Source organism: Antedon mediterranea, chromosome 3, assembly GCF_964355755.1.
Source record: "Antedon mediterranea chromosome 3, ecAntMedi1.1, whole genome shotgun sequence".
Taxonomy (NCBI): domain Eukaryota; kingdom Metazoa; phylum Echinodermata; class Crinoidea; order Comatulida; family Antedonidae; genus Antedon; species Antedon mediterranea.
The window spans coordinates 5,299,092-5,319,247 of NC_092672.1; the positions used below are offsets into that span (position 1 = coordinate 5,299,092).

A 20,156-nucleotide genomic window follows, 5' to 3' on the forward strand; every position below is an offset into this window, starting at 1 on the left:
GTACCATGGGAAGGAAGTGAATCACAACCAGAAGGTACTGATGTACCATGGGAAGGAAGTGAATCACAACCAGAAGGAACTGATGTACCATGGGAAGGAAGTGAATCACAGCCAGAAGGTACTGATGTACCATGGGAAGGAAGTGAAGCACAGCCAGAAGGTACTGATGTACCATGGCACGGAAGTGAATCACAGCCAGAAGGTACTGATGTACCATGGGAAGGAAGTGAATCACAGCCAGAAGGTACTGATGTACCATGGGAAGGAAGTGAATTACAGCCAGAAGGTACTGATGTACCATGGGAAGGAAGCGAATCACAGCCAGAAGGTACTGATGTACCATGGCACGGAAGCGAATCACAGCCAGAAGGTACTGATGTACCATGGGAAGGAAGTGAATCACAGCCAGAAGGTACTGATGTACCATGGGAAGGAAGTGAATCACAGCCAGAAGGTACTGATGTACCATGGGAAGGAAGCAAATCACAGCCAAAAGGTACTGATGTACCATGGGAAGGAAGTGAATCACAACCAGAAAATACTAATGTACCATGGGAAGGAAGTGAATCACAGCCAGAAGGTACCGATGTACCATGGGAAAGAAGCGAATCAGAGCCAGAAGGTACTGATGTACCATGGGAAGGAAGTGAATCGCATCCAGAAGGTACTGATGTACCATGGGAAGGAAGTGAATCACAGGCAGAAGGTACTGATGTACCATGGGAAGGAAGTAAATCTCAGCCAGGAGGTACTGATGTACCATGGGAAGGAAGCGAATCAAAACCAGAAGTTACTGATGTACCATGGGAAGGAAGTGAATCACAACCAGAAGGTACTGATGTACCATGGGAAGGAAGTGAATCACAGCCAGAAGGTACTGAAGTACCATGGGAAGGAAGTGAATCAGAGCTACCAAGTACTGATGTACCAGAGGAAGAAAGTGAATCAGAGCTACCAATTACTGATGGGCCAGAGGAAGAAAATGACTCAGAGCTACCAATTACTGATGTTCCAGAGGAAGGAAGTGATTCAGAGCTACGCATTACTGATGTGCCAGAGGAAGAAAGTGATTCAGAGCTACCAATTACTGATGTGCCAGAGGAAGGAAGTGATTCAGAGCTACCAATTACTGATAGGCAAGAGGAAGGAAGTGATTCAAAGCTACCCATTACTGATGTGCCAGAGGAAGGAAGTAATTCAGAGCTACCAATTACTGATGTGCCAGAGGAAGGAAGTGATTCAGAGCTACCAATTACTGATAGGCAAGAGGAAGGAAGTGATTCAGAGCTACCCATTACTGATGTGCCAGAGGAAGTAAGTGATTCAGAGCTACCCATTACTGATGTGCCAGAGGAAGGAAGTGATTCAGAGCTACCAATTACTGATAGGCAAGAGGAAGGAAGTGATTCAGAGCTACCAATTACTGATGTACCAGAGGAAGAAGGTCAATCAGACATTGTACCAGAAGAAGAAGGTCAATCAGACATTATACCAATTACTGATGTACCAGAGGAAGAAGGTCAATCAGACATTATACCAAGTACTGATGTACTAGAGGAAGAAGGTCAATCAGACATTATACCAAGTACTCATGTACCAGAGGAAGAAGGTCAATCAGACATTATACCAAGTACTGATGTACTAGAGGAAGAAGGTCAATCAGACATTATACCAAGTACTCATGTACCAGAGGAAGAAGGTCAATCAGACATTATACTAAGTACTCATGTACCAGAGGAAGAAGGTCAATCAGACATTATACCAAGTACTCATGTACCAGAGGAAGAAGGTCAATCAGACATTATACCAAGTACTCATGTACCAGAGGAAGAAGGTCAGTCAGACATTATACCAAGTACTCATGTACCAGAGGAAGAAGGTCAATCAGACATTATACCAAGTACTCATGTACCAGAGGAAGAAGGTCAATCAGACATTATACCAAGTACTCATGTACCAGAGGAAGAAGGTCAATCAGACGTTATACCAAGTACTCATGTACCAGAGGAAGAAGGTCAATCAGACATTATACCAAGTACTCATTTACCAGAGGAAGAAGGTCAATCAGACATTATACCAAGTACTCATGTACCAGAGGAAGAAGGTCAATCAGACATTATACCAAGTACTCATGTACCAGAGGAAGAAGGTCAATCAGACATTATACCAAGTACTCATGTACCAGAGGAAGAAGGTCAATCAGACATTATACCAAGTACTCATGTACCAGAGGAAGAAGGTCAATCAGACATTATACCAAGTACTCATGTACCAGAGGAAGAAGGTCAATCAGACATTATACCAAGTGCTCATGTACCAGAGGAAGAAGGTCAATCAGACATTATACCAAGTACTCATGTACCAGAGGAAGAAGGTCAATCAGACATTATACCAAGTACTCATGTACCAGAGGAAGAAGGTCAATCAGACATTATACCAAGTACTAATGTACCAGAGGAAGAAGGTCAATCAGACATTATACCAAGTACTCATGTACCAGAGGAAGAAGGTCAATCAGACATTATACCAAGTACTCATGTACCAGAGGAAGAAGGTCAATCAGACATTATACCAAGTACTCATGTACCAGAGGAGGAAGGTCAATCAGACATTGTACCAAGTACTCATGCACCAGAGGAAGAAGGTCAATCAGACATTATACCAAGTACTCATGTACCAGAGGAAGAAGGTCAATCAGACATTATACCAAGTACTCATGTACCAGAGGAAGAAGGTCAATCAGACATTATACCAAGTACTCATGTACCAGAGGAGGAAGGTCAATCAGACATTGTACCAAGTACTCATATACCAGAGGAAGAAGGTCAATCAGACATTATACCAAGTACTCATGTACCAGAGGAAGAAGGTCAATCAGACATTATACCAAGTACTCATGTGCCAGAGGAGGAAGGTCAATCAGACATTGTACCAAGTACTCATATACCAGAGGAAGAAGGTCAATCAGACATTATACCAAGTACTCATGTACCAGAGGAAGAAGGTCAATCAGACATTATACCAAGTACTCATGTACCAGAGGAAGAAGGTCAATCAGACATTATACCAAGTACTCATGTACCAGAGGGGGAAAGTGAATTAGTTCTACCAAGTGAAGCAGAAGAAGGTGGATCACAACGGCGTAAGAAACGCCAGACAAATGAAGGTCTGCAACCATTTAATCAATTTTTCCTTCAAGTTTTGTAGAATTAATACTCAATTCATAGCTATTAACCTAACTTTTTTTGTCAATGTAAATTTATAGTATTTTTATCATTTTGATATGTGGATCTGCATTATGAACCATAAGTCTAAGATTTTTTTACGGTATTCCAATTTAATTTGTTATGGCAGCTGGTGACTGTGGTGAAGGACTGTTTTCTTGTTTTGTTGGATCACAGTGTATTCCACAAGACTTTCAATGTGATGGCACACTCGATTGTCAAGATGGTAGTGATGAGGAGGACTGTGGTAAGTATAGGCATGAGAACTGAGATCTAGTTATTCAATTAATAACCACCTCATGAGGAATTAGTTGAAATCAAATTAGACCGGCTCTCCAACTCAAAGCATTGATGTTCATTACAAATACAAGATAATTGTAATTATACATTCCATGTATATCATAACTATTAGCAGAACTTATTATGTTACCAACAAAATATCCATTTAAAGATCTATTGTCCCCTAAAAATAAAGGTCAATAAAATCCGACTTTGAATAGGCCATTTTGCAGTTTTAATAAAGTAATATTCACGTCTGTAGAAAAAAATCAACAAAAATAATTATTTCACTTATAAAATGACAAAACAAATGAATTAAACAAATAATTTAAACCAAAAATCATCATCTGACAGACAATTTAGGTATTAATGTTTTGCTTTAGATTACATTTTTTCAGAGAATTTTTTTTTTTTTATCCATTTTTTTGTCAAATTGGCTAACTAGTATGTAACATTAAAATGGCATATTAAAAAAAAAAATTTTAATTTAACTGCCATTTTATGATTTCATTGCTTTCATTTTTTTTAGACTGTGATGGTTTTGTTTGCGAGTCAGATAACACCTGTATTTATTCTGGACAAGTTTGTAATTATGAAGAAGACTGTGCTGACGGAAGTGATGAGTCAGAAGAAGTCTGTGGTGGTAAATATAAATAGATACATTTTTTGTTTGTACTTTATTGATTTATTTGTAGTGGTGATGATGGAATTTTGATGATGACAACAACAATGATGATGATGATGATGATAACAGAGGAAATATCGGAACCACCATCTTGTGTTGTGTATAACCAACAGCCCCTACCCAATAAGACCATAAAAAAAGGAATACAAAAAGAAAATCTCCTGATATTCTATTTCATCTGCCTCTTCAGCTAAAATGTAATTTTCTTAATTTTTAGATAAACAAAAAATGTGTACACATTTTTGCTACTACTAGGCTCAAGATAGAGCTTTTTTTAGACTTTGGCATGCCTGACATACCCATGTTTACTATAAATATTTAGATTTTGATTAGCTTCCTCTATGGTTTAATATATTTTTCAAAATGTTGTAGCGCTATTTTAGTTTCGACATGCTTTCATAAAACCTTCTAATATTTTTAATTTTTCCAAATTATGATGTCTGCATATATGTAAGTAATTTTATTTTTAGTTATCGATGAGTGCACAGAGGGGAATGGATTGTTTGAGTGTATAACCGTGCCAGGTTGTATACAAGCCAATTGGGTCTGTGATGGTGAAGGGGACTGTGACGATAACTCAGATGAGGTTTTTTGCAGTAAGTGATCAATAAATTTAGTTTAATTGAACACATGTATTTTGTGGAATGATACTAGGATTTTGGCTTCATTTTGATAGTGAGTTTAAAAAGGATTTTATTGATTTCCACTTCTTTACTGTAAGGAGTTGGGTAGCCGAGTGGTTAGATTTCGTCACTGTCATACAAAGAGACCCGGGTTCAAATCCCAGTCTACTCAGCTGTATATGAGTACCTGGTTGAAAATACTAGGAAGGATAAGGCGGCGTGAAAAGGAACTGGCCACCATACCACATTATGTCGGGGCTTAGTACAATGAGCTTCTAACAGCTTATTATGTTCATAAATGAATACCAAACTTACCTTATCTTTACTGTAATTAAGTATTAACAATACTTAACGCCAAGAATAACACTAGTGAACACTTTATGGGAGTTTTACTGTGTAAATACTAATAATGTAATTGAGTTGATTTAAATAAAACATATTTTAATATAAGGAAAACAATTTCTATTTTTCTTAAATAGGTTGTGAAGGATTCCAATGCATAGATTACAGTCTTTGCTTACATGATGTAAGTCTAGTTTGTGATGATGAACCTGACTGTGCTGATGGCTCTGATGAAGAATACTGCAATGGTAATTATACTTTTATATTACGGACGACCTATGACCTATATATTATATGTGTCACTGGTCTTCACCTGGAACTGAAATAAAAAATGACATAACTTGTTTAATATAGGTGATCCATCCAGCAATTGCTAATCCATCCAGCAATTGCTGATCCATCCAGCAATTGCTGATCATTAGGGACCTTCAGAGGTTCACAAGACAAACATAGACACAAAATGCTGTACATAAACAAAGTCTTATTACAAGTCTTTGGGAGGGGAAGTTGTAATTCAAACAATAAAAAATCCTGACATGTGACAGGACTTGAACCCAGGACCCTTTGAGTGGCAGCCAACCATCATAACCACCAAGCCACAACCCCACTCTTTTATTGATGTTTCATCATAAATCAGGAGAAAAACAATACCTGCTTTTGACATGTATTATTATTATCAAACAGATACTGTATTTCAGTTTATTTAACTAATTTATCTAAAAACTTAGATCATGAAGGAAATATACATTTCCTCCATGCTTAAATAGATATAAATCCAGATAAAACTTTATTACAATATAAAACTTATATGCCTATAGTATAGTATAATCTAAAAAAGAAAAGAGTAGCATCTTTTCTGTTTCAGGCATACATTTAACACCACAATGCATGTGTCTGTATTATATTTCAATTAATTTTCACCTCCAGCTGAATATTACGCTTGTTATAGCAACCCATGTGATCCAATCAGGTCGGTGTGCCTATCTGACATTGGTCTCAATTTGAACTACACGTGCCAATGTGTTGATCCGTGGCTGGGAGAAGGCTGTTTAGGTAGGTGTATAAAACATTTTATATAGCTTTACAGCTGTCAATTCAGAGGAAAGAAAGGGATTAAAATATGGTGAAAAAGGCTAAAAACGTCTCAAGCCTCCAGCGTTGGAGGGCCACTTGGCACATCCTTCTATGGGCCTCAGGCCTCTGCATTACACCAATGTGTCAATTTTATGTATGTAAGATATCAAACCAGTGAAACTGTAATGTGTATATAAATTTCTTTCATTTACATTCAGATTGCAGCGGATTCGTATGTGAAAGCGGTGACGAATGTGTTTTGTACGATCACTGGGTTTGTGACGGTATTCCAGATTGTACCGATGCATCTGATGAGGTTAATTGTTCAGGTTAGCTCTTCACAAGTTTTCACTTTTTGGGTTTCGCCGCTCTTATTTATAACTTTGTAAAGAAAATATAAATAAATGTTCTGTTCTGTTCATACCATCCAAAACAACATTAAAATATTAGTTTGATGATGCATTGTTCGATTTAGTATAATGTTTTATTCAATAAAAGTTTCATGTTGCGTCTTTAGAAAGTTGTCATCACAAATGCGAAAGTACTAATGAATGCATTGCCGAGTTTTTAATTTGTAACAACTTTCCTGACTGTGAGGATGGCACTGATGAGATTGGTTGCGGTGATCCTTCTACAAGTAAGTAATGGTGAAGACTGACTGAGTAACTGGCAGACATGGCTGACTGAGGCTGCTTGACTGACTGACTAACTAACTAACTGGCTGACTAACTGGCTGTCTGAGGCTGCTTGACTGACTGACTGGCTGAAAGAGGTAGCTTGACTGATTCAGTAACTGGATTACTGACTGAGTAACTGATTGACTGAGGTTTCTTGACTGAGTAACTGGCTTTAATGTGGCTGCTTGACCAATTGATTCACTGACCAACTGCTTAACTAACCTGACTGACTAAAGTTTCTTTAAGTTTGCTTGACTGGTTGAGTAAAGACTTTTAACATAGTAATTGGCTACTGAGGTTGCTTCTAACCCAGTAACTTTCTGTGAAATTACAATTTACTGTATTTTATTTTTTTTTACTTTTCACAACTAGTTTGTCAATCTGGTGAAATACGTTGTAAACCAGAAGACAGCGTGTGTATTTCAATGTCATCTGTCTGCTCATGCTCAGTTGATTCTGAATCCTACAAGTTGTTTTGTCCTCTGGCTGGTGTCAACGGCTCACTCTGTAAATATAATAAACTAATTTAAAACATATAGTAATATTGTACAATTAAGATATTTTATAAGATATACTGCTGGACAAAAGACACAGCAGCAATGTGATTGACAAGACATGGCATGTATTATTTGAAGACCTTAATTACAGTTTTTGTACCATGCAAAATTTCCTTTATGTCTACCATTTCTGTTCATCTTGTGTGTGTAAAAGCTCTTCAAGGCCTTACCTGTTTTGGGAGTTTTTAGACTACTTTGTAAAGACAATTTATAAATGTTTTCATGATTGATTTTTCTATTGAACTTTCTAGATTCTTGTCCAAATGACTATGTTGCGTGTCCATCTGGTGGATGTATCCACAAATACCATATGTGTGATACAGCCTATGATTGTTTTGATCAGAGTGATGAAGATGATTGTTATGGAGTTGGTAAGTACAATGTATATGGGGGAGTAATAACCTGCGACTTGCTGCACCTGTGCTACTGTGGTGCATTTGCGCACAGGTGTGAACAACACAGCTTTCTCCTTTCCTTAGAGTCCCTTGGTGTAGTACAGCTGCCACTAAATGACACTCATTCATCTGTCTAAAACGACAGGAGTACACTGGTAACGCCCTACTGTTTTGAAAAATGAACTGGGTTCTTTAAAGTGCACACGTGCAAGATGTGTACACTGAACCTCCAGTTTTAAGTACTTTCAGGAAGACTTGTTCTACTAACAGAACAATGGCCAATCGGTGACTTAACCTTTGCTGATTGTGTATAGCTATGGTTTGCAGCGCCCCTGCCTTAACCACTAAACCACTCGCCTGTTGTTGTTACCATTTGTACTCCTACATATATATACTATACTATATTGCCAATAATATATTCTATTTATTTCTTCCCTTAATCTAATATGTGATGCCACTGGCGACGTGGTTCCCACAAGGACGTAACGCAACGCAAGTGAATTGACCAATCACAAGCGATGGCTTATTCGCTTGTGATTGCTAACTGTCTATAACTCCGCTTGTCATTGATTAAAACGCTTGCGTTGCGTTTACGTCCTTGCGTTACGTTCTAGTGGGAACCAAGCTTTAAGCAATTATTTGTTAATCATAATAATACAATACAAATTTTGTTTAAGGTGGAAGCATTGTCAACCCTTTTACACCTGGATGGATGGATCCGTATCAACACATTACTACAGAAAGTTCAATCTATGAGAGTTTTGTCAATGATTTCTATACAGATCTAAAATTTGATAGAGTAAAAGGGTTTGATCCACCGGATTGGAACGGGTTCTTTGCTTATAGTTCAACTGCCGATTACAGTGATGCAGAGGATGTATTGAAGCTAACCAAGGAAGAGATATCTCTGCTTGGCCACCAAATCGATGACTTTATTTTACAGTGCACTTATGATAAAGTTGATTGTAGCAGAGATGCGTAAGTAGATATAAATGGCATCTGTGATGTAATGACTATGAGCGCTCACTGGCTAAACCCATGTGGCCCAGAGCTTAAGGGGCCCCCAAAGCATGAGCAGTCCAATGAAACTACCCATCGTTGGAGGGCCCCCTTAGGAGTACACAACCTTACAACACTGAATGTCATTTTTTATTGCATGCTATCATCTTTTAAACCATAATACTAATGGCATTTGTAGATGAAGATGCTGATTTTTTTGTGAATCATGTTTCTTTACTGTTTTTTATAAAGGGACTTACAACTACAGCACCATTAGAAATTGTTATTATTTTGCTTTTAAGATTTTACGAAACACAGGATGACAAATATGGAAATTGCTTTACATTTAATGATCCAAGACAGTACAATGAAACATTTTCTTCCACAAGAACTGGAGCTAGTAACGGTAAGAATTATAATGACAGTCGCTTAAATTGTACCATCATTGGTCTTTGATCACATGTGCATAAATGCACAATAAAAACCTTAGCACACTATATTAATAATAGGAAGGTACTAATGTTCAAATAGACGTGTTCTGTGACTACACAGCTGTCGAGTCAAAAAGTCACTCTTAGAAACATCTTCATTTTTGTTAGGATTAATTGGGTTGGGTCCTGAATCTATTCATCTTCATATGTTCCCTCCTTTGTTTTTTTCAGATGTTTTATCATGTTTTTATGTATCAACGACCTCTTTTCATATTATGTATGATATATAAATAAACACACACAAACAAACTGAACATTCACAGCAGAATGACTATTAGACAGCCATGACAGAATAATTGTACATATTATCTTAATTTGTTACTTTTATTAAAACAATAAATTATGTGTTGTAGGATTGAAGCTAACTTTGAATATTGAGCAGTCGGAGTACATAAGTTTATTTGGAAAAGATGCAGGAGTTCGAGTAGCAATCAACCCGACATCTAAACCTGAGTATCCGTATGAAGATGGCATAACTGTACGACCTGGTGTCATTACGTCAATAGGTCTACGTTACGTAAGTAATTCAGTTAGAATATGGTACTTATAGCTGGTATTAAAATATATTTATTCTGTATAAGTAAATTCTATGTTTAAATTCAATTGTTAAAGTATTGGTTTTATTCTTGTGATTTTTTACCTAATCTTAAGCCTCTGTCTACACTATCAAACTAGTTTGCAAAAAAAAGTGTGATGTACCCGAATATGGGAGGGATATGATGTCATCATGTCCATATATGGGCACATCACATTTTTATTGTCATAAACTTTTAGCTTAATTTGTCCTTCTTACTTTATATTAGAATTATATTTCAAGACTCTGGACAAAAACTGGCAGTTGTACCACTGGACTTGATGAAATTGCCGAACTTAAAGAAAACAATGATCCCTTCTTTGAGGGCTATGATACGTACGATGAACGGGTAAAGAATTGTCATTGTTATTATTATTATTAATCAGAGAACTCATTAAGAAAAAACAGTAATACGAAAAAAAGTTTTTATGAAGCTCTCAACAAAATAGAAGGTTCTATAAGGATGGACATTCAGATAAAACAAAAACACTTAATCAAAAATCAAAAAGTCATATTATAATGCATGGTTTAAAAAGATGTTTGTGCTCTGAAGTCTATGTAATAAAGGATTGACTTATATAACAACATACACACTCAATTCTGTGCATAAGAGTAGGCCTACACAGTTCCTGCTGCTGTACATCATGTGTACTACGCTATAACATTTCAAGTTCACTTATCTTTCCTTCTATAGACTTGCCAAAAGAGATGCATAAATCAGTACATTAATGACATATGCAACTGTACGGATACATTAGTGGTTGAAGGAACACCATGCAACCTACTTGAAAAGGACCAAGGTAAACACCATACTGAACTTGCCAACTCCTAGGTACAACCAAAACCTGGTGTGGTACACGTATATCATGGTACAAAACACACCATAAGTACAAGCTTTACTGTCTGAGATCAGCAAGTTTACCTCACCCATACATGTACAATATATCAATTGCATTCTATTGTGAATTCAATATAAAAGCATACTTAAATGTTTTTTTTTAATCTTTAGATGTTTGCAGACAACTCATGAATCATTTTTACCAAAAAAATGCTCTTGGTTGCGATTGTCCGCAGTCTTGCGAGTAAGTAGAGCTATAGCTTGGTGGTTAAAATGCTTGCCTTCCAATCCCAAGGTCCAGGGTTCAATCCTGACCTAGTGCTAGGGTTGTAACTCACGACTCTTTTAACTCCACACCCTATGCATCAAACGAGACTTAGTTTATAAGCACGAGAAATTATAAAATAGTTCATTCTGTAAATGGAGAGTTGCTCGCTGTTAGATGCATATAAAGGTATTTGTATTAATTACTTTGTGAAAGTTCATTTTAAAATATTCAATAATTACTTAGCAGATGTTGGCCTAAAGTGTTATTTTTCTCAGATATTCTATTAGTTACCAGCTAAGTTGTTTTTTTCAGTGAGGTTTACTATTCAATAACTCAATCGCAATCATTGTGGCCTTCAAATATATACTTGGTAAGAACTATCTATATTAAGATTTAGTTTTTTTTAGTTTGTTGGTTCACATTTGGAGAAAAAAATGCATTATGAATTTTCGTTTTGTTTATATTGATGAATTTTTCCTTGATAGAGAAGGATAGAGGTCGCCTAATGCAATGCTCCCTTTGTAATTATTACACCACGCTCTGTCTACACTACCAAACTAGTTTGAAAAAGTGTGATGTGCACAAATATGGTAGTGATATGCCCAAATATGGTAGTGATATTACATCATCATGTCCATATATGGGCACATCACATTTTGTTGTCATATAAAGTTTGATAGTGTAGACCAAGCTTAACAAATGTTAGAAGTGAATAAGAAACCATGTTTATGTCTGTGCAAAATGTAGCTCATTAGATACACATTTTTCTACCCTACTGACACAATTCAAAGTCATCATCATCTTAAATGCTAATTTAAGAAGTACGTTTTTGAGCAAGCATATGTATAAGTAATCTTTCTTTATTGTAGGACTCATTAAAGAGGATCATCCATACAGAAAACAGCAAGACTAAAGCCTTACAGACTAAGGAAGATATTAGGTAAGTACGTGTATGAATAACATGTAGCAGCCATTCTGAACAGAGGTGTATCTAAGGCCTTTCTTTGACTCAAAATTACCCTACTAAATTCATATGTTGACTATACTGGGACCTTTGCATTTTGTGTCATTGGTTGTCATCGAGACCTGGAATCGGCCAAAAGGAATCTAGTAAGGAAGCACACTCCAATAGTGAGTGTCAGAATACACATCTTGCATCAACTAGGTAATTTCAAATCGTCCTCTAAATGAAAGGCTACAGCTCTGTTACCACTTTAAAATGCCTGTAATTTAGCATCTTAAATGTCCAACCTTTAGAGGAGGTGAGGACATTGTTATCTCATCCTTTTAGTTGAGTAAATATTTTAAAAATATTTATGATTTTTATTTATTTTATCAGAGAAAACCTTGTTAGACTTGAAATTTACTATGAAGAACTGAACTATGAGAGTACTGTGGAATCATCAGCTTATGGGGTAGGACACAATGTCTTATTTTTTACAGGCTTTATACAGTAGTGTTACTAAGCAACTACAAGTGTCAAAGTATACAAAAACTACAGTACAGTAGAACACCTATTATGGGACACCTTCTAAACAGTATCCATTAAATTTAATAATAGTGTCATCCCCTGAATATGGGTTGGCTATAGTGTTAATATATACATTGCCCCTTAGTATTATGGATGTGGTTGAGTAGTAGCCCCTTGTCAGTTTCATGAAATAGTGTGTCCTTTTAATGGAGATGCCCTGAATAGGGGTGTACTAAAGGAGGGGTCCCACTGTAACTACTTGCTATCTTCTAATGTTATTAACATCTTGCGTTTTTAGGCTCCAGACCTTTTTAGCGATTTAGGAGGAACCGCCGGGTTATATCTCGGCCTCTCCGTCATCAGTATTCTCGAATTCTTTGAGCTAGCCTACGTTATCATTCAGTACATGTGTCGACAACTTAAAACCGGCGTGCAGAAGCGAATAGAAGCGGCGAATAAAATGGATCACGAGAAAATGGAAAGCCAGCGACCATATAAGCGACCTCAGGAACCACCGCATTGTTATTATAATTATAAGTCTAAATTCAGATAAAGTGATTGAAAAAGTATATTTTTTTATGATCAAGTATAACCAGTTGGGTAGGTTAAACTATTTCGAAAGGCATTACATCAAAAAGTGGAGAAATTTGGAGGCTATAATATAAATGATCTAAAACTGCGGTTAGATAACGTTTACATTAAGTTCCGACGTTCGAAGATTTACAAGGAAAAATAGTAATGTTTATACAACCATAAATTTTTTCGGTTTACATTAGTTAGAATAAAAGATCACTATTAACATATATTTGCATATTCAAATTTTGCCGCAGTCATGTAAACATACCCTAGACAGCTCCCTATAATATACTTGAGTAGGCCTAATATTGACAGCCACAATAAAATATTTTGGCAACTTATTATTTATATACGTAAACTATTTATAGATTTATTCTATACAATATAGATACAATAATAAATTGAACTGAATATAGAAATATTAATAACTTCCATTTGCATATATATACATAGTGAAAAAAGTCAGCTATAATGTTTACCTACTGCGCAATTTTATAATTAATTTCTATAACTAGATGAAACTTACATATTTTGACGTTGATTCATTAACTGCCGCTAAAACACGATGTCTAAAGAGTGTAACACAAACTTTAAGGGTTTATTAATTGTTAGACAGAATATATCCCGCATTTCTATAGGCCCTAGGGCAATAATATTCGTAAAATTGTTTAAAAGAATACTAACAAATGGAATATATTTCAAAATAGAAATGAATTCTACATTGATTTTATAGCGCAAAAATAGTTTACAAATGTATTCAAAATAGGTAAAGCAATTATTGAATAAATTTTACTTTTATATAATCATGATTACGGTAAGAAAAGATTTCTATTTATAACTTACTGGGGATTATATATATAGCGAACCATGCTTTTACAGAAACCCGCTTACAATACACTTTTACCATTATTAGGCTCTGTCAACACTATCAAACTTTATGTGACAAAATGTGTCCATATATGGACATGATGATGTTATACTACCATATTTGAGCAACCATTACCTATCACTATATTTGGGCACATCACACTTTTTTGTCAAACAAGTTTGATAGTGTGGACAGAGCTTTAGTATTAGCGCGTTACGGTTTCTGACGTCAAAAGGTAGTCATTGATCGAACTTTAGAAATATTAGAACGTGGATGACAAGCTATTTGACAACAGCCTAGGTCTAAATAAGTACAACTAAAGTAAAACTATTTATAAAAATCTAGCGATATGTAACATTATTATATACATATGTACATTATAGTAATAATAATCATAGACTATATTATATGATAATTAAAAAATAAAAATATATTTTAATCTATTTTGTTGAGTTTTTTTAAATTTACATAAAAGAAAAGCACAACATAAAAATATTTAAAATGAAATACAAATAAAGACAATTTAAATTAAATATACCTGTAAGTACAATTTCACCGCGTTTACTATTTCACACCTCTGTTTAAAAAAAAAAATTCACAAGCTATTGGGTCGTGCGGGTTACGAGAAATAAAACAACGTTTAAGAGTTTTTAATTATATTAGAGGTGGGTTGTTCCCACGAAACACAAACAAAAAAATAAATATAACGTTTTAATAATTGATTGCCGAATGCGATGAACAGTTACAACTTCCTGGTTTTACCATGTGCGATGCTAACGATATGGAAATAGAAAGAATCTTTTAGTAGAGTTAGAACTATACTGTCTACAGTATAACGTGAATAAAAAATAAAAGTTAAATTGCTAAATTTACGATACGTTGTTCTAAAATTTCAGGTACCCCCGTAACAGAGTGCACCCCCTATTGAATTACAAATGACGTCACAGTCTAATTTGCATTGCGATCCGCCCATATTTTTTGGATATAAATTGCATTTATGTTGTGCTATACAGGTAGTCATACACACATCGAATATATACATAGCTTTGGTAAATAGCAGTATAAATAGCCTAACTAACTAGTTTATATTGATTGGTACAGAACATGCGTACTACAAATCGATCATTTTGCCTTGCAGATGCAATATGATATTGTTTGAGGTTTGCTAATGAGTTATGATAACTTATGACTTATTACGATTAAATAGCATACCATATGTTGATTCCCGTAGGTAGCTCAATTCTTACTTCACACCATGGATATGACTAATGAACATTCATGTTAATTTTGTGACGTTTCATGAGGGGGTTCCCAACTTATGTACGAAAAGAAATATCGCTACCTGTCAAGATAAATAAAAGCGGAATTGAGTCGGGCAATAGAAAATACTTGTTTTGCAATAATTTATTCGGACGGATCGGCGTCATCCAGACGTTTTGGATGTTAATTTCTATTTAGAGTACCGGTAGCCAGTTTCATACTGTAAGATCATCACAGCGACTGTTTTTAGCGCCTACACTGTGGTATCGCTTCATTTGCTTCACAAGTTGAAAAAGTAGTTCGAGAAATTCACAAAAGCTGATGAATGAAATTCCAATGTACAAACCAGCCGTCCCACCGATGTCACTGAACAAACTTTCAACCTTTAAACAATAATACAATGTGATGTCAAAAATAGTAGAAATACAGAATAAGCAAAACCATAATTAAATTAGCGCATTTAAAAATAATTGTAAAGCTCTGTCTACACTATCAAACTAGTTTGACAAAAAAGTGTGATGTGGCCAAATATGGTAGTGATATGCCCAAATATGATAGTGATATGACATATCATTTCCATATATGTGCACATCACATGAAGTTTTATAGTGTAGACAGAGCTTAATATTGTGAACATTGATTCACATTGTCAATGTCAGTTATTGTTATGTCAAATTACATCATCGTTAGATGTGTCGATTAGTATTTACGTACACATACTCATCGTGATTATTATTAAAGCTTGGTTCCTACCAGGACGTAACGCAACGCAAAGTTATTTGACCAATCTCAAGCGATGGATTATTCGAAAAGTCGCGTGTGATTGGTCAACTCGCTTGCGTTGCGTCTACGTCCTTGTGTTGCGTCCTAGTGGGAACCAAGCTTTTAGTTCCAATTGTCATCGGTAGTAATTGCTATACCTGATATGCTGGTTCTTGTACGGTACTTTCGAAGTTTAATTCCTCAAAGTATATCGACAGTCTAGCAATATTCTCTCTGAAATTATAAGAACATGAAAAACAAGTTATTACAATATGATGTTTAATGATTCTGTATGGTGACACCTGTGTCTGACCTACTGTAGAATCCGTAATACCAATCAAATTAAGGGGAGGGGGGGGGGGGGTTTCATCGGATCTAACCAACCTGAAGTGACTACGGGAGCAGAGGACGCTGGCAAGTGACTGGTGTTGGTGCGGCCATCACCGAAAACGACGTACAAAAAAAAGCTCTTAGAAGGTAATTGTTTTCGTTTGTTTCTACAGTTTAACATGTATGCGTTACTTTAGGTTCGTTTGTATAAACACTACGTACTTAACATTTACACCACCCACATTTGAATGTTTTGTATTTGTTCCTTAGGATCAGCAACGTGTAACCAAGATGCTCCCGTCATGGTATTTACCCACAGAAGCTTAGTAGAATATTGTCAGTAGGAAGGTACGCTTACGCTTATTATGCCTTATTATGCCAATCTCTGTCTACACTTTTTTTTTATCAAACTAGATTGATATTTAAAACTAGCTTGACCCAAAAAAGTGTGATGTCCCAAATATGGTAGTCGTGTCTATATATGGGCACATCACATTTTGTCACATTAAGTTTGATATTGTAGACAGAGACTACGATATCGTATTATACGGTACCATTGCCATCTAGGCAGATCCATGTTGAACGAACGATTTGAAAATGTTTATTGTATATATAGAACTATTATGTCATTACCTGACGGATGCCATATCATTGAGACCGTTCGTCTTTTTGTTAATGTTATGGATACTTTTCAATAAGTGTTTCTATGGAAAACAAATCATACCATTTTTAACAATTTAGAAGTATATACAAACATCAGTACAGTATTGCCAATACTACAAAGAATCGCAAAAAAAGAACCATATTAGTAAGTACAGTCGACATACTAGATAAACCTCCGAAGGCCAAAGAGATTGTGATACTGTCTTTGAATAGTATTCTTCACTGAAATCGAAAAAAAATAAATAAGTTAGCCTAGTCGTTAACCATAATTTATCATAAAACTATCTGTATAATAGTTCGCGTATTATATCAACTTACTGTTAGGCTACATAGTCTATCGATCTGCTAAATACTACGATTATTTCTGCTACTCTAGACCGTGGAATTTAATCTTAAAACCCCAAAATATCGTATGGATTTTGATTAGGAGATTTTTACTCAATACAATCATTGCCATTAATGCATTTACCTGCACTGTTGTTTACAATCGCATCCAAGGAGCTGTCGTTGGTAAAAGAAATACATAAGTTGTTTGCAAACATCTGAAATGGTTAAACACATCAGAAGCAAGTTTAGTAACAAATCCTAATAGTCCTACTATAGTAAAAATAAAGAAAACCTGTCTCGAAACTGTACCTTGTTCTTTGTTTAAAACACGACATCTTTCACCTTTCAACGAAACGGCATCGGAACACCCACACTCTTCAGCAATTTTCACAAGTACGCAACTTTTTTCACATGTCTAAAATAAAAAATACAGATACTGTACACACTAATTGAAGGTTCTGTGTTCTTCAGATAATACCACCGTCTTTAGCGGTTGTCAAGTGGTTTGGAACGAAAAACGGATCTGTCTTTGACAGTAAAAGTATACTTGCCTTTCTGTCATAGCCATATACATACTTGTTAACACCATATGCTTGGTTGATCATATCATGGTACCTCTCATTACCCTCTGACGAGCAGTTTCCGTACGGTTTACCAAGTTTAGTAACGACATTCTAGAAGAAGAAGGAAAACAATTCTGAATTGAAAAACTCGTCTGTCCTCTAACATTCTGGTTAGGCCTATATTTGAACCAAATTCTCGCCACTGCTCTTGTTCCGCTACATAGTTGATTGTTGTTAAATACTTACATATCTCAAACTTAGGGATGTAATAACGCCTGGCCTGATGGTGATGCCTTCGTCTTCTGGAAACTTCAGCCTATCACTGTTATCGACAACAACGCGTACACCCGCTTCGCCGCCATAGATGCTGATGTACTCCTCTTGTTCCGTGAACAGAGTCAGCTTAAGACCTACGAGATTGCAATGAAGAGATTATCTAAAAAGGGCAAATACTGACATTACTTATCAACAGCTAATTTTATTCTTTAGAAACTGTTTATTTTAATCATCATTGTTTTTCTTTTACCAAATTTTGCTCCAGTCCGTGTTGAGTTTCTGACTGATTCTCCATTCTGTCCATGATTGAAGACAAAACAATTTCCATATGCATCATTTTCAAAATGACTAAAATCTCTGGAAAATACAACAATTTTTGACTAGCTTGAGAATGATATGTTTAAATATAGACCGTGTCACGTGTGGATACTGTCTGACTTAATGCTGTTCAGACGAGAAGTCTACCGAAATCTCCGCTTCAGTTGTGTTAAATATTTCCATTTTGACGCAAATAAAGCAGTTGATTCTCGGTACTGTATCTATAGGAATATGGTGTAATACGGTATAGTAGTATCATATCATATGTGGTATAAATAGATAGTATGTGGAATTACAGCTCTGGGAATCGGGTGAATAAAGGATGATGTAGGCCTACGCTTCTCGTTCGTCCTTGCGAAAGACTTCCTAGTAGTAAGAACCAAGCAGCATTACCTTATCGAACACTGATTTTGATCAAAAGTACACTGTAAGATAAAATCATTCGCCTGGTGCCCATGTTCATCAATATCCTCTTTTGTTAGTTTAAGAACATCTTCTAAGTCACTGTAATCCGGGGTCGAACTGAATGACATGAATCCGTACCAATCTGGTGGAAGTTCACCTTTGACCCTCTCGAAGTCACGTTTCTTGTAGAAAGCGTCGATAAATTCCTCGTAAATCTTTTCGTCATCTGTTATATGTTCGTACTTTGTGTGCCAACCCTTCGGAAATGTGTCTGTGCTTACGTTTGCTGGTGAAATAATAGTAATTTGTTGATTAGTTGAAGAGGGAAACAACATTTACAAGTGTAGACATTGAATTGCTGTATAAAACAAAAATTGACAAATTGGTGTTCGAAATACAATTATAACGTATTCGTTAATTACGTTGAATTCAGACACTTTTGTCGTCTGTAACGGCAACACCTGAGATGTAATTAGTCGATCTTTACCCGAGTTGATGCAACGTTTGATGCAGAATACTGTTGACAGTAGATTCAGCTGTCAGCAATGCATCATTTTAGTACAAATTCGTTGCGCTTCCCTGAGTTTATGTAACGTATACTGCTCAGTTGCCGAGGTGGTATATCCTAAACACTAGAATTACCTTAAGTGAAATTAGTTATTATTACCTGAGTTTATGCAATCTTCTTCGTCACTTTGATCAAAGCAGTCAAATATCGAGTTACATCTGCTGTATTCATGTATACATTTACCAGATCCGCACCTAAAATATCGCTCTGGACAAGAGTCTACAAAATAAGGATTATGTCACTTATTAGAACGGGACCGACTTTCACATAGATTAGGGTGTTAGTCTTAGACAGTAGTACTAATTTACCTGTAATGTTTGTTGTGCAGTAAGAAGGTGTTTCATCAGAGTTTAAACTACAATCGCTGTTGCCGTCACACTCAAGCAGAGCATCAATGCATCGATCTTCTAAGTGACACTTTATCTCTCCGGGATCACACACTGAAATGAAGGAAAATGTAAATTCAATGAACATAAAGAGTGGTTCCCACTGACGCAAGGACGTTAATGCAACGCAAGTAAGTTGACCAATGAGAATCGACAGTTAAGTCTCAAGTGGAAACCAAGGATTAACGATACTAACACCCGTAAAACGAAGATAGAAATACGTTCTCGTTCAGACAAATTATTGCAAGGCCGGATTACGTTATAACACAGTAATAATAATATAGTTACATACTGGATTCGACTGTTCCGCACAGGTACTCATCGCTACCGTCTGAACAATCTGGAAAGTTGTTGCAT

At 35.9% G+C, this 20,156-nt stretch overlaps 1 protein-coding gene across 1 annotated transcript; it reads right to left on the reverse strand.

Moving 5' to 3' along the window:
* Positions 1-14,588: 14,588 nt before the first annotated feature.
* LOC140044643 (degenerin unc-8-like) lies at positions 14,589-17,685 on the reverse strand. The gene is made up of 6 exons (XM_072089244.1): positions 17,593-17,685; positions 17,426-17,498; positions 17,121-17,178; positions 16,927-16,997; positions 16,122-16,197; positions 14,589-15,584 (listed from the first exon to the last, which is right to left on the reverse strand). Exons 2-6 carry the CDS (start codon positions 17,479-17,481, stop codon positions 15,417-15,419), a joined length of 429 nt encoding a protein of 142 aa, XP_071945345.1. The 5' UTR covers positions 17,482-17,498; positions 17,593-17,685; the 3' UTR covers positions 14,589-15,416.
* Positions 17,686-20,156: the final 2,471 nt, after the last annotated feature.

Coding starts and splice junctions, on each gene's coding strand:
- LOC140044643 (XM_072089244.1), bottom strand. CDS start 17,481: ATGTATTTCTTTTACCAACGACAGCTCCTTGGATGCGATTGTAAACAA. Junction 16,998..17,120: donor GGCCTTCGGAGGTTTATCTA/GTATGTCGACTG, acceptor TGTTTTCCATAG/AAACACTTATTGAAAAGTAT. Junction 16,198..16,926: donor AATGATATGGCATCCGTCAG/GTAATGACATAA, acceptor TTATAATTTCAG/AGAGAATATTGCTAGACTGT.